This window comes from Gopherus flavomarginatus, chromosome 8 (genome assembly GCF_025201925.1).
Source record: "Gopherus flavomarginatus isolate rGopFla2 chromosome 8, rGopFla2.mat.asm, whole genome shotgun sequence".
In the NCBI taxonomy this organism is placed as follows: domain Eukaryota; kingdom Metazoa; phylum Chordata; order Testudines; family Testudinidae; genus Gopherus; species Gopherus flavomarginatus.
This window is the reverse complement of record NC_066624.1, coordinates 13,559,620-13,572,676: the sequence shown is the minus strand read 5'-3', so window position 1 is coordinate 13,572,676 and position 13,057 is coordinate 13,559,620. Positions and strand designations below refer to the sequence as shown.

At 45.1% G+C, this 13,057-nt stretch overlaps 1 protein-coding gene across 6 annotated transcripts in view; it reads left to right on the top strand.

Annotated features, from left to right (window-relative positions):
* Positions 1-13,057, top strand: part of SEPTIN6 (septin 6) — a 42,599-nt gene that overhangs the window by 17,113 nt on the left and 12,429 nt on the right. For all 6 annotated transcript variants that reach the window (XM_050964519.1, XM_050964522.1, XM_050964516.1 and 3 more), the window contains exons 3-7: positions 1,096-1,291; positions 2,673-2,859; positions 3,144-3,305; positions 11,720-11,816; positions 12,178-12,346. In XM_050964519.1, coding sequence (XP_050820476.1) covers positions 1,096-1,291; positions 2,673-2,859; positions 3,144-3,305; positions 11,720-11,816; positions 12,178-12,346 — 811 coding nt within the window. The remainder of the gene's footprint in view (positions 1-1,095; positions 1,292-2,672; positions 2,860-3,143; positions 3,306-11,719; positions 11,817-12,177; positions 12,347-13,057) is intronic.

The following is a 13,057-nucleotide window of genomic DNA, read 5'->3' as shown; positions in this document are numbered from 1 at the left end:
TCAACTCTGTCATTTTGCTAACTTTGAAAGCCAACTGCATTGCAAAAATGTAGTCAGAGTTGGAAGTAATGCATATTTTTTTTCTCTTTCCTCTAATTTTGGAACACCTGAATTTAGCTTCCAATCTACTGTTGGATAGATGCGAACTATAAGGAATTTGGGGGGATGGAGCGGGGAGGGAAACCAGAAAGCTGTATGCATCTAAAAACCAGTGGGAGTGGGGTGGTAATGGAAGCAGTTTTACCATCAGAAGAGGCTATAGTAGAAGTGTAGGCTACGCTTGGAATTGAATGCATAGATCTTTTGCTAGAATGTGTGGTAGATAAGTTTGGGTTAAACTCTGCAATATAGCCAACCTATGTACTGGGAGTTGTCTGTGCTCTCCAGGTAAGGTAGTGTGCTCAGGTACTGGTAGACTGGATCCAAGTTGCTGTTCAGTATTGTTCCAAGGAGTGTGGAAGCAGGTTTCAAAGTATTATTTTTGTAACTTGTACTGCCACCAGTGTGTTAGGACCCAGGTTCAGCAGGCAAGGTCCCTGGCCAGGCAAGCACCCTGATCCTGCCACTGAATCTGGGTAAATGCATGAGTCTAGGTATGTAGATCACATGTACACTTTAATTCTACATACTTCATACTTCAATTGTAGATTCTGCAGAGATCTCTACAGGGAAGTGACTAGAGAAGCTGCATGCTGGAGAGGATGCTGCTGTCTGGAGAATATTCTTCCTCTGTTTTGGAAATGAAGTTTCTAATGAGCTCTGTGTTTGACAGTGACAATCTCCTCTATGCTACAGAAGACTTCAGTTCAAGGCACAGTGCCGGGACTTGTGCGGGTCTGAATGCTGCTTCCCCTGCTTTTTCACCTCCTTCATGTCCAGGTTTTAATGATCTAAATAACACTGTGCAGTCCAGTGGCCAGCGAAAACAGGCCTCCCATTGTACCTGACTTTCTGCTCACTGGACAGTTCACTTGGAGCTTGGGTTCTGCTTCCATCTGTTGAAATTTCACCACGCTAACTTTTCTGACACTGATGGTCTGAACTATCAACTCTGGTAAAATGTTTTACCACTTGTTCTCTCTCTTTTTTTTAAAGGGGAAACTGGCCTTGGTAAGTCCACGCTGATGGACACCCTTTTCAATACTAAATTTGAAGGTGAGCCAGCATCTCACTCACAGCCTGGAGTTCAGCTGAAATCCAGTACCTATGACCTTCAGGAGAGCAATGTTGGTCTGAAACTGACCGTTGTGGGCACCGTAGGCTTTGGGGACCAGATCAACAAAGAAGACAGGTAAAGAAAAGGGGATGAGATTTGTTTGTAAGTGGGTGTTTTATTCTATGACTTAACCAGACAGAGGTTCCCCATCTGCTTCCTAGCCTGGCTCCACTCAGGCTGGTCCAGGTGGCTTTGAAATGGAGGTGCCTTCTCACATCTTAGGAATCACATTTTAAAACCCATCTCTGCCCTGCTGCTTGTGGCTGTTCAGAATGGAATGGTGGAGGGTGGGCAGTTGGCCTTCTCAGAAGCCTACAGAATGTCCATGCTGCACGGAGCATTGGCCAAGAAACAGTGCTCATTTACTGCAAGCTGTGTCTACCCCACTCAGTACCCCCCGCTGCATCCCGTCCATTGGATGCCTGAGCTCCACCTGTCTAAAGAGCAGAGAGAGCTGAGGCGTTTCCTCACTTGCTGTCTTGTGCTCCAGTGGTGCAAACCACAACAACAGTCCAGTGGCTGCTTGTCTTCGCTGGTTGCTGGCAGTGGATTTTCAAACAAGGTTATGTGATGTGCCCCTAATTATATGCTCTGTGAGAACTGGTCTGGTCTGTGGCAGCTAGCTTCCCAATGCCCGTAAACAGAGTGGTACAAGTGTACATCCATTCTTAGGATTTAAGAGCACTAGAGCAGTGTGCTGATCATAGAAATAACCTCCTCCTAAATTGTAGCTTTGTACAGAGGCTCTATGGATGGTTTTACTTGGACAGTTTTGTTTTTTTTAAATAAGCACACCCTTTCCCCATCTTGGCCAGTAAGTGATACTCTCTTTATGTAGTGTGTCCGGCACTCAATATTCCAAATCGCTTTACAGGGAAACTAAAGGAGAGCATGTTGCGGGAAATGGACTTCTTGCTGTAGGAGGACTGAATGAGTGGTGGTGTTGAAAGCCATCCCAAGAGAGTAGAAGTGCAGTTAAATCCATGGAACTCAAGGCCACATGACAGTAAGGAGGCCAAGACCTTAGTGGGATTCCAAAAAGGATTAGACATTTATATGAATAAGAATAATATCCATAGTTATGTGAGATAAGCATATAAACCCTCATGCTTCAAGGCATAAGTCAACAGACCACCAAGTGCCATGGATAAGAAAGGAGCTTTCCTGTAGGCAGGTTATTCCATAACCATCCTTTCATGAAGTTTCTTGCACCTTCCTCTGAAACATCTGGTACTGATCTCTGTCAGACAGGGTACTGGACTAAGAGGACCATTTGGTATGGGAGTTCCAGTGTCCTAGCACAATGCAAACTGCTTACAAACAAGCAAGTTTCACAGGAGATTAGGTGCTGCACTGTGGGTTAGTAGCCAGTGGATGACTTTTCTAATAATGGAGCATAATAAATGGACAGTGCTCTGTATTGCAAGGTGTACAGTTCTTTCCCCCCCCCATACAGCTATAAGCCCATCGTTGAGTTCATTGATGCCCAGTTTGAAGCCTACTTGCAAGAGGAACTGAAGATAAAGAGAGTCTTGCACAACTTCCATGACTCCCGTATCCATGCCTGCTTGTACTTCATTGCACCCACAGGCCATTCCCTGAAATCCCTGGACTTGGTAACGATGAAGAAGCTTGACAGTAAGGTAGGGGGCAGATCACCACAATCATCTATTTCTTTTCATCTGGTTTCTCTTCAAAACTATGTGAAACCTCACTAATCTGTCACGGGGCTCCTTGCCATCTCTCCATCCTTCATGCTAGTGCAGATTAGCGGGGTTCCATGTAATATCCTGCAGCATTACTGAGAAGGCTGCATAGCGTACACCTGAATTCTTCATGTGTGCCTAAGATTTGTTGCCAGATGTGGAAATTGCTCCTTTCGTGATTGTGACTGACCAATCCCCTTTTATCCCTGCATTCCTTTCAGGTCAATATCATCCCGATCATTGCCAAATCTGATGCCATTTCCAAGAGTGAGTTGACAAAATTCAAAATTAAAATCACAAGTGAGCTGGTCAGTAATGGGGTGCAGATCTACCAGTTCCCTACAGACGATGAATCGGTGGCTGAGATCAATGGGACGATGAATGTAAGTAACAAAGCAGCTGTGATTCATTCAACACAGGGCTGATTTTGGTCTCCACTGTGTTTTATTCCACTCTAAAGAGCAATAAGAAGATATTGCTGCAATTTTATATTTATAGTTCAGTTCAATCCAAAGTGTGTTGAACAGCCAACTCTGCAGCCAGTCTCTGTGCTGTTCTAATCCACTCGTTCTCCCAGTTGTCCCTGGAGTTGCAAGGTAGATACAGCTTGAATTTTGAATATTAAAAAAACAAGCAGAATCGTCTCTTCCCTCAAAATATCCTTTAAGGCCAATTTCATACTTCCCTTTAATGTCTTATGTTAGTTTAAAATGTGCTGATACTGCATGTTGTTTTAAGAGATGCACTGTTTTGAAGGTGGGGAAAGGGGTTGGTTTTGTTCTTAAAGTGACAGTTTGGGCCAAATTCATTTGTGGGGGGCGGAATTCCACTGTATCTGTGTAATTTCATCAGGGATCAATTTAGTGTTTGTGTGTGTTGCCTCCTCTTCCCCCTCCCCTCCTACCCAGACTCAATAGTCTGGTTGCTCCAGATTCAGAGTGTGATGGACTGAAAGGCTCTCCTATCAATTCTGGCATGGGAGATGTTAAAATCTACCCCTTCGCCCTGCCCCTCTGACTCTAGTCTGCTGTCCCTGCACGCTGCCAACATGGCTGGATTGGTAGATGCTCTCCATAGATGTGGGATCAGGGGCTTTGTTAGCTTCAGGCAGTTGGTTCCCTGAGGGCGGGCGCCTCTGCAGGAATGGAGCGAGGCCTGTGAAGTGTGTCACTGGATGTTAGGGGAAGACCAGAGGGGTCCATCCTCTGTCTTTTCAAAACAGCTCCTCTCTCGAGTTACATAAACTCATCTCAGGCCAGCAGAATCCCATGCTTTATTTACCACCTCTCTGACTGGCCAGTCACAGTTGGAAATAATGTATCCTTTTAGCCTCTTTGCGGCTGTCTTGATGTGTTTATGCTACAGCTGCTGACAAACAAATGGAAGGTCAGGGCAGATGGGTAAGTCTGGCCCTACTACATGAGTGGAGTTCTGGGATACGCTTTATTGAGATCAGTGTTGTCTGTGTTAGACACATTGATGCATTCATACCGCTCTGCTGTTCTGCACCCCCACCCCATCTCCTGGGTCTTTTGCCCAAGTGGTTGGTACTTTTGTATTCTTGTTTCTTGCAGAGTCATACATTTTTCTGTGTCTTCCTTTTCATGTTGCCACGTCTTTGCACAGCAATAACTCCCCTTGCTGGCTCTGATTGCTCTGTGCTGTGCCTTGATGCTTTCACAACCAGAAGCTCATCTGGCTGGGTGGTTTAACTGCCCTGCAGTGGAAGCGCTTTGATGAAGGTGGATGTTTTTGGCCATAACAAGAAGGCAGAGGGACTGTTGCTGGAACTAACAGTCACAACGGTTCCCCTCCCCAAAAGGGCATATGGCACATTAGCTTTGTCCAAGTAACAGCTCTTTCTCTATGGCTGAGAGATTCTCCTGTGCAGCTCTGGATTTCCAGTGTAAAACAGCATAATGCAGAGAGGGGCCAAACTTTCAAAAATGCAGCCTTACACTGCCTCTCATGGGCACCTCTTGCACCCACAAAACTTGTGTTGGCAGTTTTTGTGCTTGTGGTTGAATTGTGGCTCAGACACGAGAATCCGTGCCACTCTGTCTGAACACAGGGCAAACTGTTCCTGTAAATACCTTGGCCCTCTTGAAAACTGGCACCCTCATGTTCTCGTCTCCTCACATCTGTCATTTTCTGAAGACTTTTGATGGAAAAGGCATTTTCTCTCCAATGGTATTTGGACAATATTTTCTCTGGCTTTATATAAAGAGAGCGAGTGAAAAGGAGCCAGCGTTGCAAAGGGTTGGAACACAGGACAGGACGTTGGAGAACCCTGGATTGTGGCCCAGGCTCTGACACTGTCTGCTTCATGATGTTGGGTGTGTCACTTAACCTCTGCCTCACTTTCCCATCTGGATAATGTCTATCTGGAAAAATGTGATGGGAAGTGCTAAGAATGCTTTATTAGATAGGTATGCTACCTACTGTGGCTGCTTTCTGTATTTTCTGTTGTGGTTTGATCTTGCCATTTGAATGGTTTTGCTGTCGGATCTCACTCTATGCATGGATCCTCTTGCTATGTAAGATTTGAAATAATGTTGGGAAAAGGTAGACTCTGAGAATCTGCTGATTGACAGAGGAATAACCACCACTTTCTTAGTAATGCTGAGATCCATTGTAAATATCCATCCATCTGTTCCTTGGTCCTTTCCACTTCTCTTGAATGGGAGTTGCCATCACCGATTTTAAATGCACTGTAAATTGCCAGCAGCTGAATGGAGAGAGAGAATATCCTATTTAAATCCTCACATTAAACTGATAGAAATCATAATTTCCAGGTGTATGAGGACTAATGATTGTACAGGAAAGAATCTAAATTTGATTCTGGTCTTTTATCAAACCTGGGGAAGATGCATTCTAATAATCTATTTTATTAATTGCATAAAACGAATCTGCTTAGACTTCAGGTGCTGGAGATAACCTGGCAGAGAGATTGAAACCCATAATAATAGTGCATAAGGCAAAAGCAGAGAGATTCTTTACTCTTAGAGCAGAAGAAGATGAGCCCATTTGAAAGACTTTCCTAAAAGAAGGGGTGGCTTCCCATTCCTTTTCTCATTTCTTCTCAGATCTATATACCAAGGGCAGAATTAAGTTTCTCTTAACTATCAGATCATTCATATTTGTGCAAATCAAAACCCTCCTGAACTGGAAGAATCAATTAATTCTTATATTGATGCTGTTGCTGGGATACTTGATTTGATCTGGAGGAATTGACAGAGCTGTTTGCTTGTTTAGTGTATTTTTAAAAGGTTTTGTAAAGAGTGCCAGGAGCATGGCATGGGCCACTCTGTTATGATAGTTTGTAAAAATCCAAATAAACTAAAATTAGAATAGCGAAGGAAGCTACTTTGCTCTTGAGATTAAAATAACAGATAGCTGATAAAATAGTTCAAACAGATGGTGTTCTGTCTTGTGCGCAGAGCACAGGATTTTGAGCCAGAAGTCTTGGATTGTATTCCTCCTTCCATTGCACACTTGTTTGGTGACTTTAGAAAAGCTACTTTAGTTTATTCATGTGTAGAATGAGGATAACACTTGTGTACTTCCTAGGGATGTTCTGAGGTTTGATTGTTTGTAAAGTGCTTTGTGTTGCTTCGATGAGAGAGAAGCTCAAAGGATTTTAGTAAGGGTATTTGCTTCCAGATGTGGTAGTAGGCAAACTTATAAAGCCTCCGGGTTTGTTATCAGAAGGCAAAGAGCCAAGAAGTTAAATGTAAAGCACTACTCTGATGAGAGAACATTAGATCTGAAAGATCCAGGATATCATAAGAATGTCCTTGTAAAACAAATGTGAAGGCTCATTGGATGAATATTACAATCTTTCTGAACTGACTCTTTCCAAGAAGCTCGGTGAAAAGCTGGGAGCCAGCTCTGAGACTTCCCAGACTCGTAAACTACTAGCACTGTGCAGTAATTGCAGTTTATAAACCGGGCATTGTGAAAGAACAACTGACTGGTGGCTCGAGAGTCTGTATGTTTCCAGCATAATTGCACAAACTGGCACCCAAAAAGACTTCCTCAAGGCAGTAATATACCTTGAGCATTTGCAGCTTGAGATAACCACACTTCTCACTTGGTCCTTAGCCTGATGCTACACAGCATGCCGTGGAACTCATAAGAACTATGTGCCAGTGCTGACGTGAATGGCAAGTTTTAAACAGGACTTGGGGAATTAATAGAGGTCAAAGTCATGTCAGAGCAAAAATAATCACCGTAGCCTGCGCTACACCTGTGAAGAACATTTAATTGGCAGACATTTATAGAACTATTGTATTAGCCAAACTGGTCTCCTTCAGTTATCCAAGTCTCTCTAAACTGGATGACTCAGTACTTGAGTTTTCGATCAACTATTGAATTGGAAGCCATGCGTCTAATGCAGCTTCACGCATCCTGTGCCACAGAAGAACAGGAATTCAGACAGAAACTCAGTATGCTGGCACTCCCAAGCAAGGTTCTCAAAACATCAGGAGACGATTCTAAAAACAGCCAACCCAATTGGTCATCGGAAAATTGAACCTACTTCAGAAAGGGTGACCAACATCCAGCAATGTAATGCCTGGACTGTAAACATGTCCTGTGTGGTACCCAGCCAGACCTTCCTGATATCTGAACGTCAAGCAAATCAGCGGCAAAAACAAAGGGCTGAAAATAGGCCAAGTGAGTGGTGGTTATGAAGATCCTAAAAAGCCAAAAGCACAGGTCCAGGAATTCTTGTGTAGCATCCACCAGGCTGGGAACAATAGAAATGCAAGAAAAAACTCAAGATGGGAGCCAGTAGACAGTCACAACCTAAAATAACTCGTGGGTTATTGAAGGAAAAGGGTCAGCAGCAGGAATCACGTGAACTGTAATTTATATTATATACACATCCACACTCTCTCTCTCTCATATGCTGAGAAATACTGTAACCAAAAGAATGACACCAACATGAGAATCCACCTTGTCTTCATGACTAAATTCAGGCCAGCTGTCCAATGGAAGGCTGTCAACTGCTTAGGAGATGATGTCACAGTCTCTGGAAGGAGTATTTTCTAGTCCTGGAAAGACACCTGTAGTCTCTGCACTTTAAGTACAGAATTTTCTTTGACAATTTCTAACAGTTGTACTTCAATGTGGACTGACGATGACCCGTACCACGTCGATGAACACGGCGTAAATGCCTAGATAGGCTAAATGTCACATTCTGTTCTTGGTTATGCCACTTACATACCTGCAGCAATATTGTCAAAGTTATTCTTGATTTATGCCAGTGTAACAGAGGGCAGAGTTTGGCTCTTGATCTACCTTGTTAGTCTCTTCTAGTCCAGTTACAATTTTATCTTTTCTTTCAAATATTTTTTTTTTTTTTTTTTTTGGAAGCTGTGTTTGGCTCTTCCTACACAGTGCTGTGGGAAACAATTTTCCCATTCATAACCTTGTAGGTGGTAATATCCTGTTTTTCTGGGCAGTTGCTAATATGAATTCATTCCACTTCCGTGTGTAGATGTTTCCCTTTTAGGTCTCTGGACTGTGTGTGCAGGGCGGTGTTTGTAATTTTTCTGTCCGAAAAGCCAAATACATTTTAAATGAGGACACAAATGAGTAACTGTTTGTTTTCTTTAAATGTACAGCACTGTATTTCCAGCCCTTTATAGTTAGCTGATCTCCAGCAGATGTCTTGATTTCAAGCCGAGAGGCTGGATCCTTCCCTTTGGCCACTTTACTTCCTAAAGCTCTCTGTGCCCTCATGCAGAGGGACTTAAATCTCAACATAATGGGCCCAAGTCTGTGCTAACTTATCCCCAGCCTGTTGGTTTCGGTGGGAGTGTAGAGGTGTCTGTCTGCCCAGAATATCCTCAGGATATTGAATGATTGCATGGTCCAGCAGAGCTGAGAATATATCTCAGCACTCAACCTTTGTTTTATACAGCACACCTCTACCCCGATATAACACGACCCGATATAACACGAATTCTGATATAATGTGATAAAGCAGCACTCCCGGGAGGCGGGAGGGTCAGTTCACGCTCTGGTGGATCAAAGCAAGTTCAGTGTAACGTGGTTTCACCTATAACGCGGTAAGATTTTTGGCTCCCGAGGACAGTGTTATATCAGGGTAGAGGTGTATATTCCTGTCTTCACTATTCTGACTTTCAGGACGAGAGCAGTATGGCCCAGGAGAAGGCTGCGTGGCTCATCTTAGTCTATTGTGGATGCTCACAGGCAGTTTCATAGTGTTTGTGTGTTTGTTAGTTTAGTTAGTAGCCTGGTTTAAACCCGAGGGTTGTAGTTCCTATGTCACTGACACGCGCTGGTGGAAAATAGCTTCTAATCCTTTGTTTGAAGCTCACAGCATTAAAATGACTAGGAACTCAATCCTGCTCCACTCAAGTCAACAGGCAAATTCCCATGGCAGGATCAGTCACTAACCTACTAGCTGTTCTTCATGCAGCACTGTGCCCACCCCCACCTTTCCTGGGGATCCTCAAGGTGCAGAGATTCCCTCCCTCCCCCTTCTTACCTGCTCACTTTCAAAACCCTGCGTCATGTCTGACCATCCATCAGGTTGGCTGGCGCTGGCTCTGGTGCTCCCTCCCCTGCTCCCCCACGATGCTCGTATCTCCCGTCTGCTCGAGGACTGAGGGGCAGATCTCTGGTCTCAGGCTCTGTGTGTCAGTGAGTGGGACAGCCAGCCCTGTCAACTTAAAACTAAATCTCTCCACATTCCCCTGTCTTGACTCTTGTCACTAATCCAACAAATTTTCAACCTACTTGTGAGCTTAAATCCTTATTCTTTATTCCTGTGAGCAAAGCCAAGGTCATTGATCTTACTGGTGTAATTGGTATCCCAAGGCTACATTAATTACTCAGAATTCAGTGCAGCTTAGTGGCTCTTACTAGCAAATGTCACTGCGTGTTATCCAGCATGTGAGGCTGGGGAGGGGGCAGAGGAGCTGGCTGCTTATTTTAAACGATGAAATCTAGAGTGTGATTTGTTCACTGCTGTGCAGAATGCGCTATAATCCTCTACCCACCCCCCGTCCATCCACCCTTCAGATCTAGTTTGTCACACAGCAGACAGAATGATGTATTAAGAGAGCAGCATTTTTAGTTCGGCTGCAGAAGTTTTTCTGGATGGTTTTAGAGAGAGGGCTGGAGTGTACTAACAAGCCGCTGATTCTTAATGTTTATAGAGCTCTTTACGTTTTTCAATCTTTCATCTGCACGGTGACCCTTTGAGGTTGCGAAGTTTGGTCCCTATTTTACAATGGGAAGCTGAGACTGAGAGGCTATGTGGCTTGTGCAGGGTCACCGAAGGAATTGGTAGCAGAGCTGGGGATAGACCCTGGAAGTGCCTGGCTTTGAACGCTACGCTCAGTCTACTAGGCCGTGCTGTGTTCTATTACTTGGGGGATGCCAGTATCCCAGAATGAAAAGATGGGTGAAATACTCAGATCTCTCAGGCTTAGGGTGGAAAGCAGCCTCCATTAACCTTTTTGGACACCTGCGCAGTGAGGGAAAAATCATGCTCCAAAGCCTGAAAACCGGGACAGCAAAGACAAATGGCCATGTGGGGAGGTTCGCTCTGAAGTTTGCAAGATGTGCAAATGCAGGGGAAAATGTGCATTCTTTGAAGGATTAGCAGGCGAGCTGGATGCCATTTAGGATTGCTTTAGCTGGATTAATCCCTGTCTTTTTCCAAGCCAAGTCCCAGAGTCCATGTGCTTATAGGAGAATTGAGTTAATACATTCCAGCTAATGAGAGTGCACTTGGATTCTCCCACCTTTGTGCTATTCCAAAATGTGTCTCCTTGGTTGTCCCCCTAACTTGACCTGGGAATCTCTCCTTCCCTCTAGTGTGGAATGAGTCAGTTGCTGCCATTGAGTTCATGAGGTGTGTTTATGAAGCAGCCAGTGGCTGAGTGAACAGATCAAAAGCTGTTAGAGAATCTAGTTTGATCAAAAAGCTCTCGTGCGAGACTGGAGCACTCTGAGGATTGGTGATGGGCAGAGCCTTTTATTTCTAGGTTGCAGGTTCAAATGCCATACAGGCCACGATAACTGCAGGTAGTTGCCATCTTGCTGGTTTTATGTCAGCTCCCAATAGCTATTTGCCGACATCGAGACAAACCACCACAACTGGCATCTTGGCTGGCAGGCTTGGTGCAGAGGCCGAGGTACGAATGGGAATGGAGTCTAACATACCCCCATAGACATGAGAGTCCCTTCTTGTCAGGATTGAGACATGTCAGCAGGGAAGGCTGCTTCTGTTCTATGACTAATGGTGCCACAGAACAGCCTCCAGGACTTTTAAGATGGTCACGTTCATGAGTACTGAATTGTCTCTCTCATGTCACGCGAGTGTCTTAAAGAGGGGAAACGTATGAGAGCTGAAAAAAGCAAAGGAGGCTCCGAGAGGTCTCTTGCTGCTTCCACACCCCCACAGCAGTAACGCCTCAGACAGAGCAAGCCTGTTAGGACAAAAGCAGAGTTGGTCACAATGCAGCTAGTTTAGCTCGCGTGAGACTTGGGGAGTGTATGTCTGGCAGGAGGAGCCAAGTAGTGAGTAAAGAGCAGTAACATTAGCAACAGAGGTCCCAAAAGCCCTTCTTTGTCTTGACCTGGGGCCACTGCCCCACCCCACTTTAGTGACGGGGCTTACGGGGTGGAAGGGAGACTGAACTGGTATCTTGGGGCCTGTGTTCAACAACGTCTCACTTGGTAGCTGTGGGTAATTCCGACTGTTTAAGTAACCATAGTACAAGGTGACTAATACAGACCTGTTGAAATGTTTCAGGCCCACCTGCCGTTCGCAGTGATTGGCAGCACAGAGGAGCTGAAAATAGGAAACAAAATGATGAAAGCCCGTCAGTATCCATGGGGCACGGTGCAGGGTGAGTGCTGGTCGCTGGTGTTTCCTGCGTGTGCTGGGACCATTCTCCCCAGAGTCAGTGTGATCTCGTAGGTGGAAGCACGATTGAGTCCCTGTCAGTCCCCTGATATAGCTCTGCTGCTGACTTTGGGCATCTCTGTGCCTTAGTTTCCTGTTAGGCATTCCAGTCCATATCTTTCATTGTTATAGCTGTGTGGGGCTCCTCTTAAGAGAAGGTACTTTCAGTACCAGAAAGGGTTATTGAAGTCCCTTCATGGAGTTGTGTAAGGCTGAGGGGTATATGGAGAAGACCTCTGTGTGTGTGTGTGTCTCTTTCTATCTCTCTCTCTCTCTCTGTAACTCCTTCTCACAACTTTGTGCAGTTGAGAATGAAGCTCACTGCGACTTTGTGAAGCTGAGAGAGATGCTGATCCGCGTGAACATGGAGGATCTTCGCGAGCAGACCCACACACGCCACTATGAGCTGTACCGGAGATGCAAACTGGAGGAAATGGGATTTAAAGACACTGACCCAGACAGCAAACCATTCAGGTACAATCCCTGGAGCACTGGTTGTAGGAGAGAAAGGAGCTGGAGAGAGAGACGGTGGGCCCTGGCAAGAGGCTGGCTACTGTATAACACCGTGTTAGTGCTCTGTGACCTGGTTCTGCAGAAAACGCCAACCTCCTGAAGTGTTTAATCTTTGGAATCTTCACCGGGCGAGCCCGGCTGATTTCCCCTCCCTCCTGGTCAGTAATGAGTGGGAGAGCAACCACCACAGCTAGTTAACCCCTCAGTGTGGGCCCAGACAAGAGAAAAGTGGGGGAAGTAAACAAATGAAGGGAGGATGCAGATGGGGTGTGAGTGACATGAGGGGAGGGGGTTGGGGAAGAGAATGCTAGACATTAGAGAGCACTAAGGGAAATAATCTATTTATGAAACTGAGGAGTCTTTTGCCCCATGGGAGCCCCTGCTAGGCAGGATGTGGTGGTTTCCCGTTGAACAAATGTCCATCTGGAAACCCTTTGGTTGACTGATTTGCCAGTTTGCTCGCACCAGTGTCCAGAGGTGGTCCCTGCTGTTCTTTCCACCCAGTCATGGCTAAGCTAGATCTCTCCTGCAGGAACAGCAAAGACCTGGGGAGAGGCTAGAACAGAGGTTGGCAACTTTTCAGCAGTGATATGCTGAGTCTTCATTTATTCACTCTAATTTAAGGTTTTGCGTGCCAGTCATACATTTTAATGTTTTTAGAAGGTCTCTTTC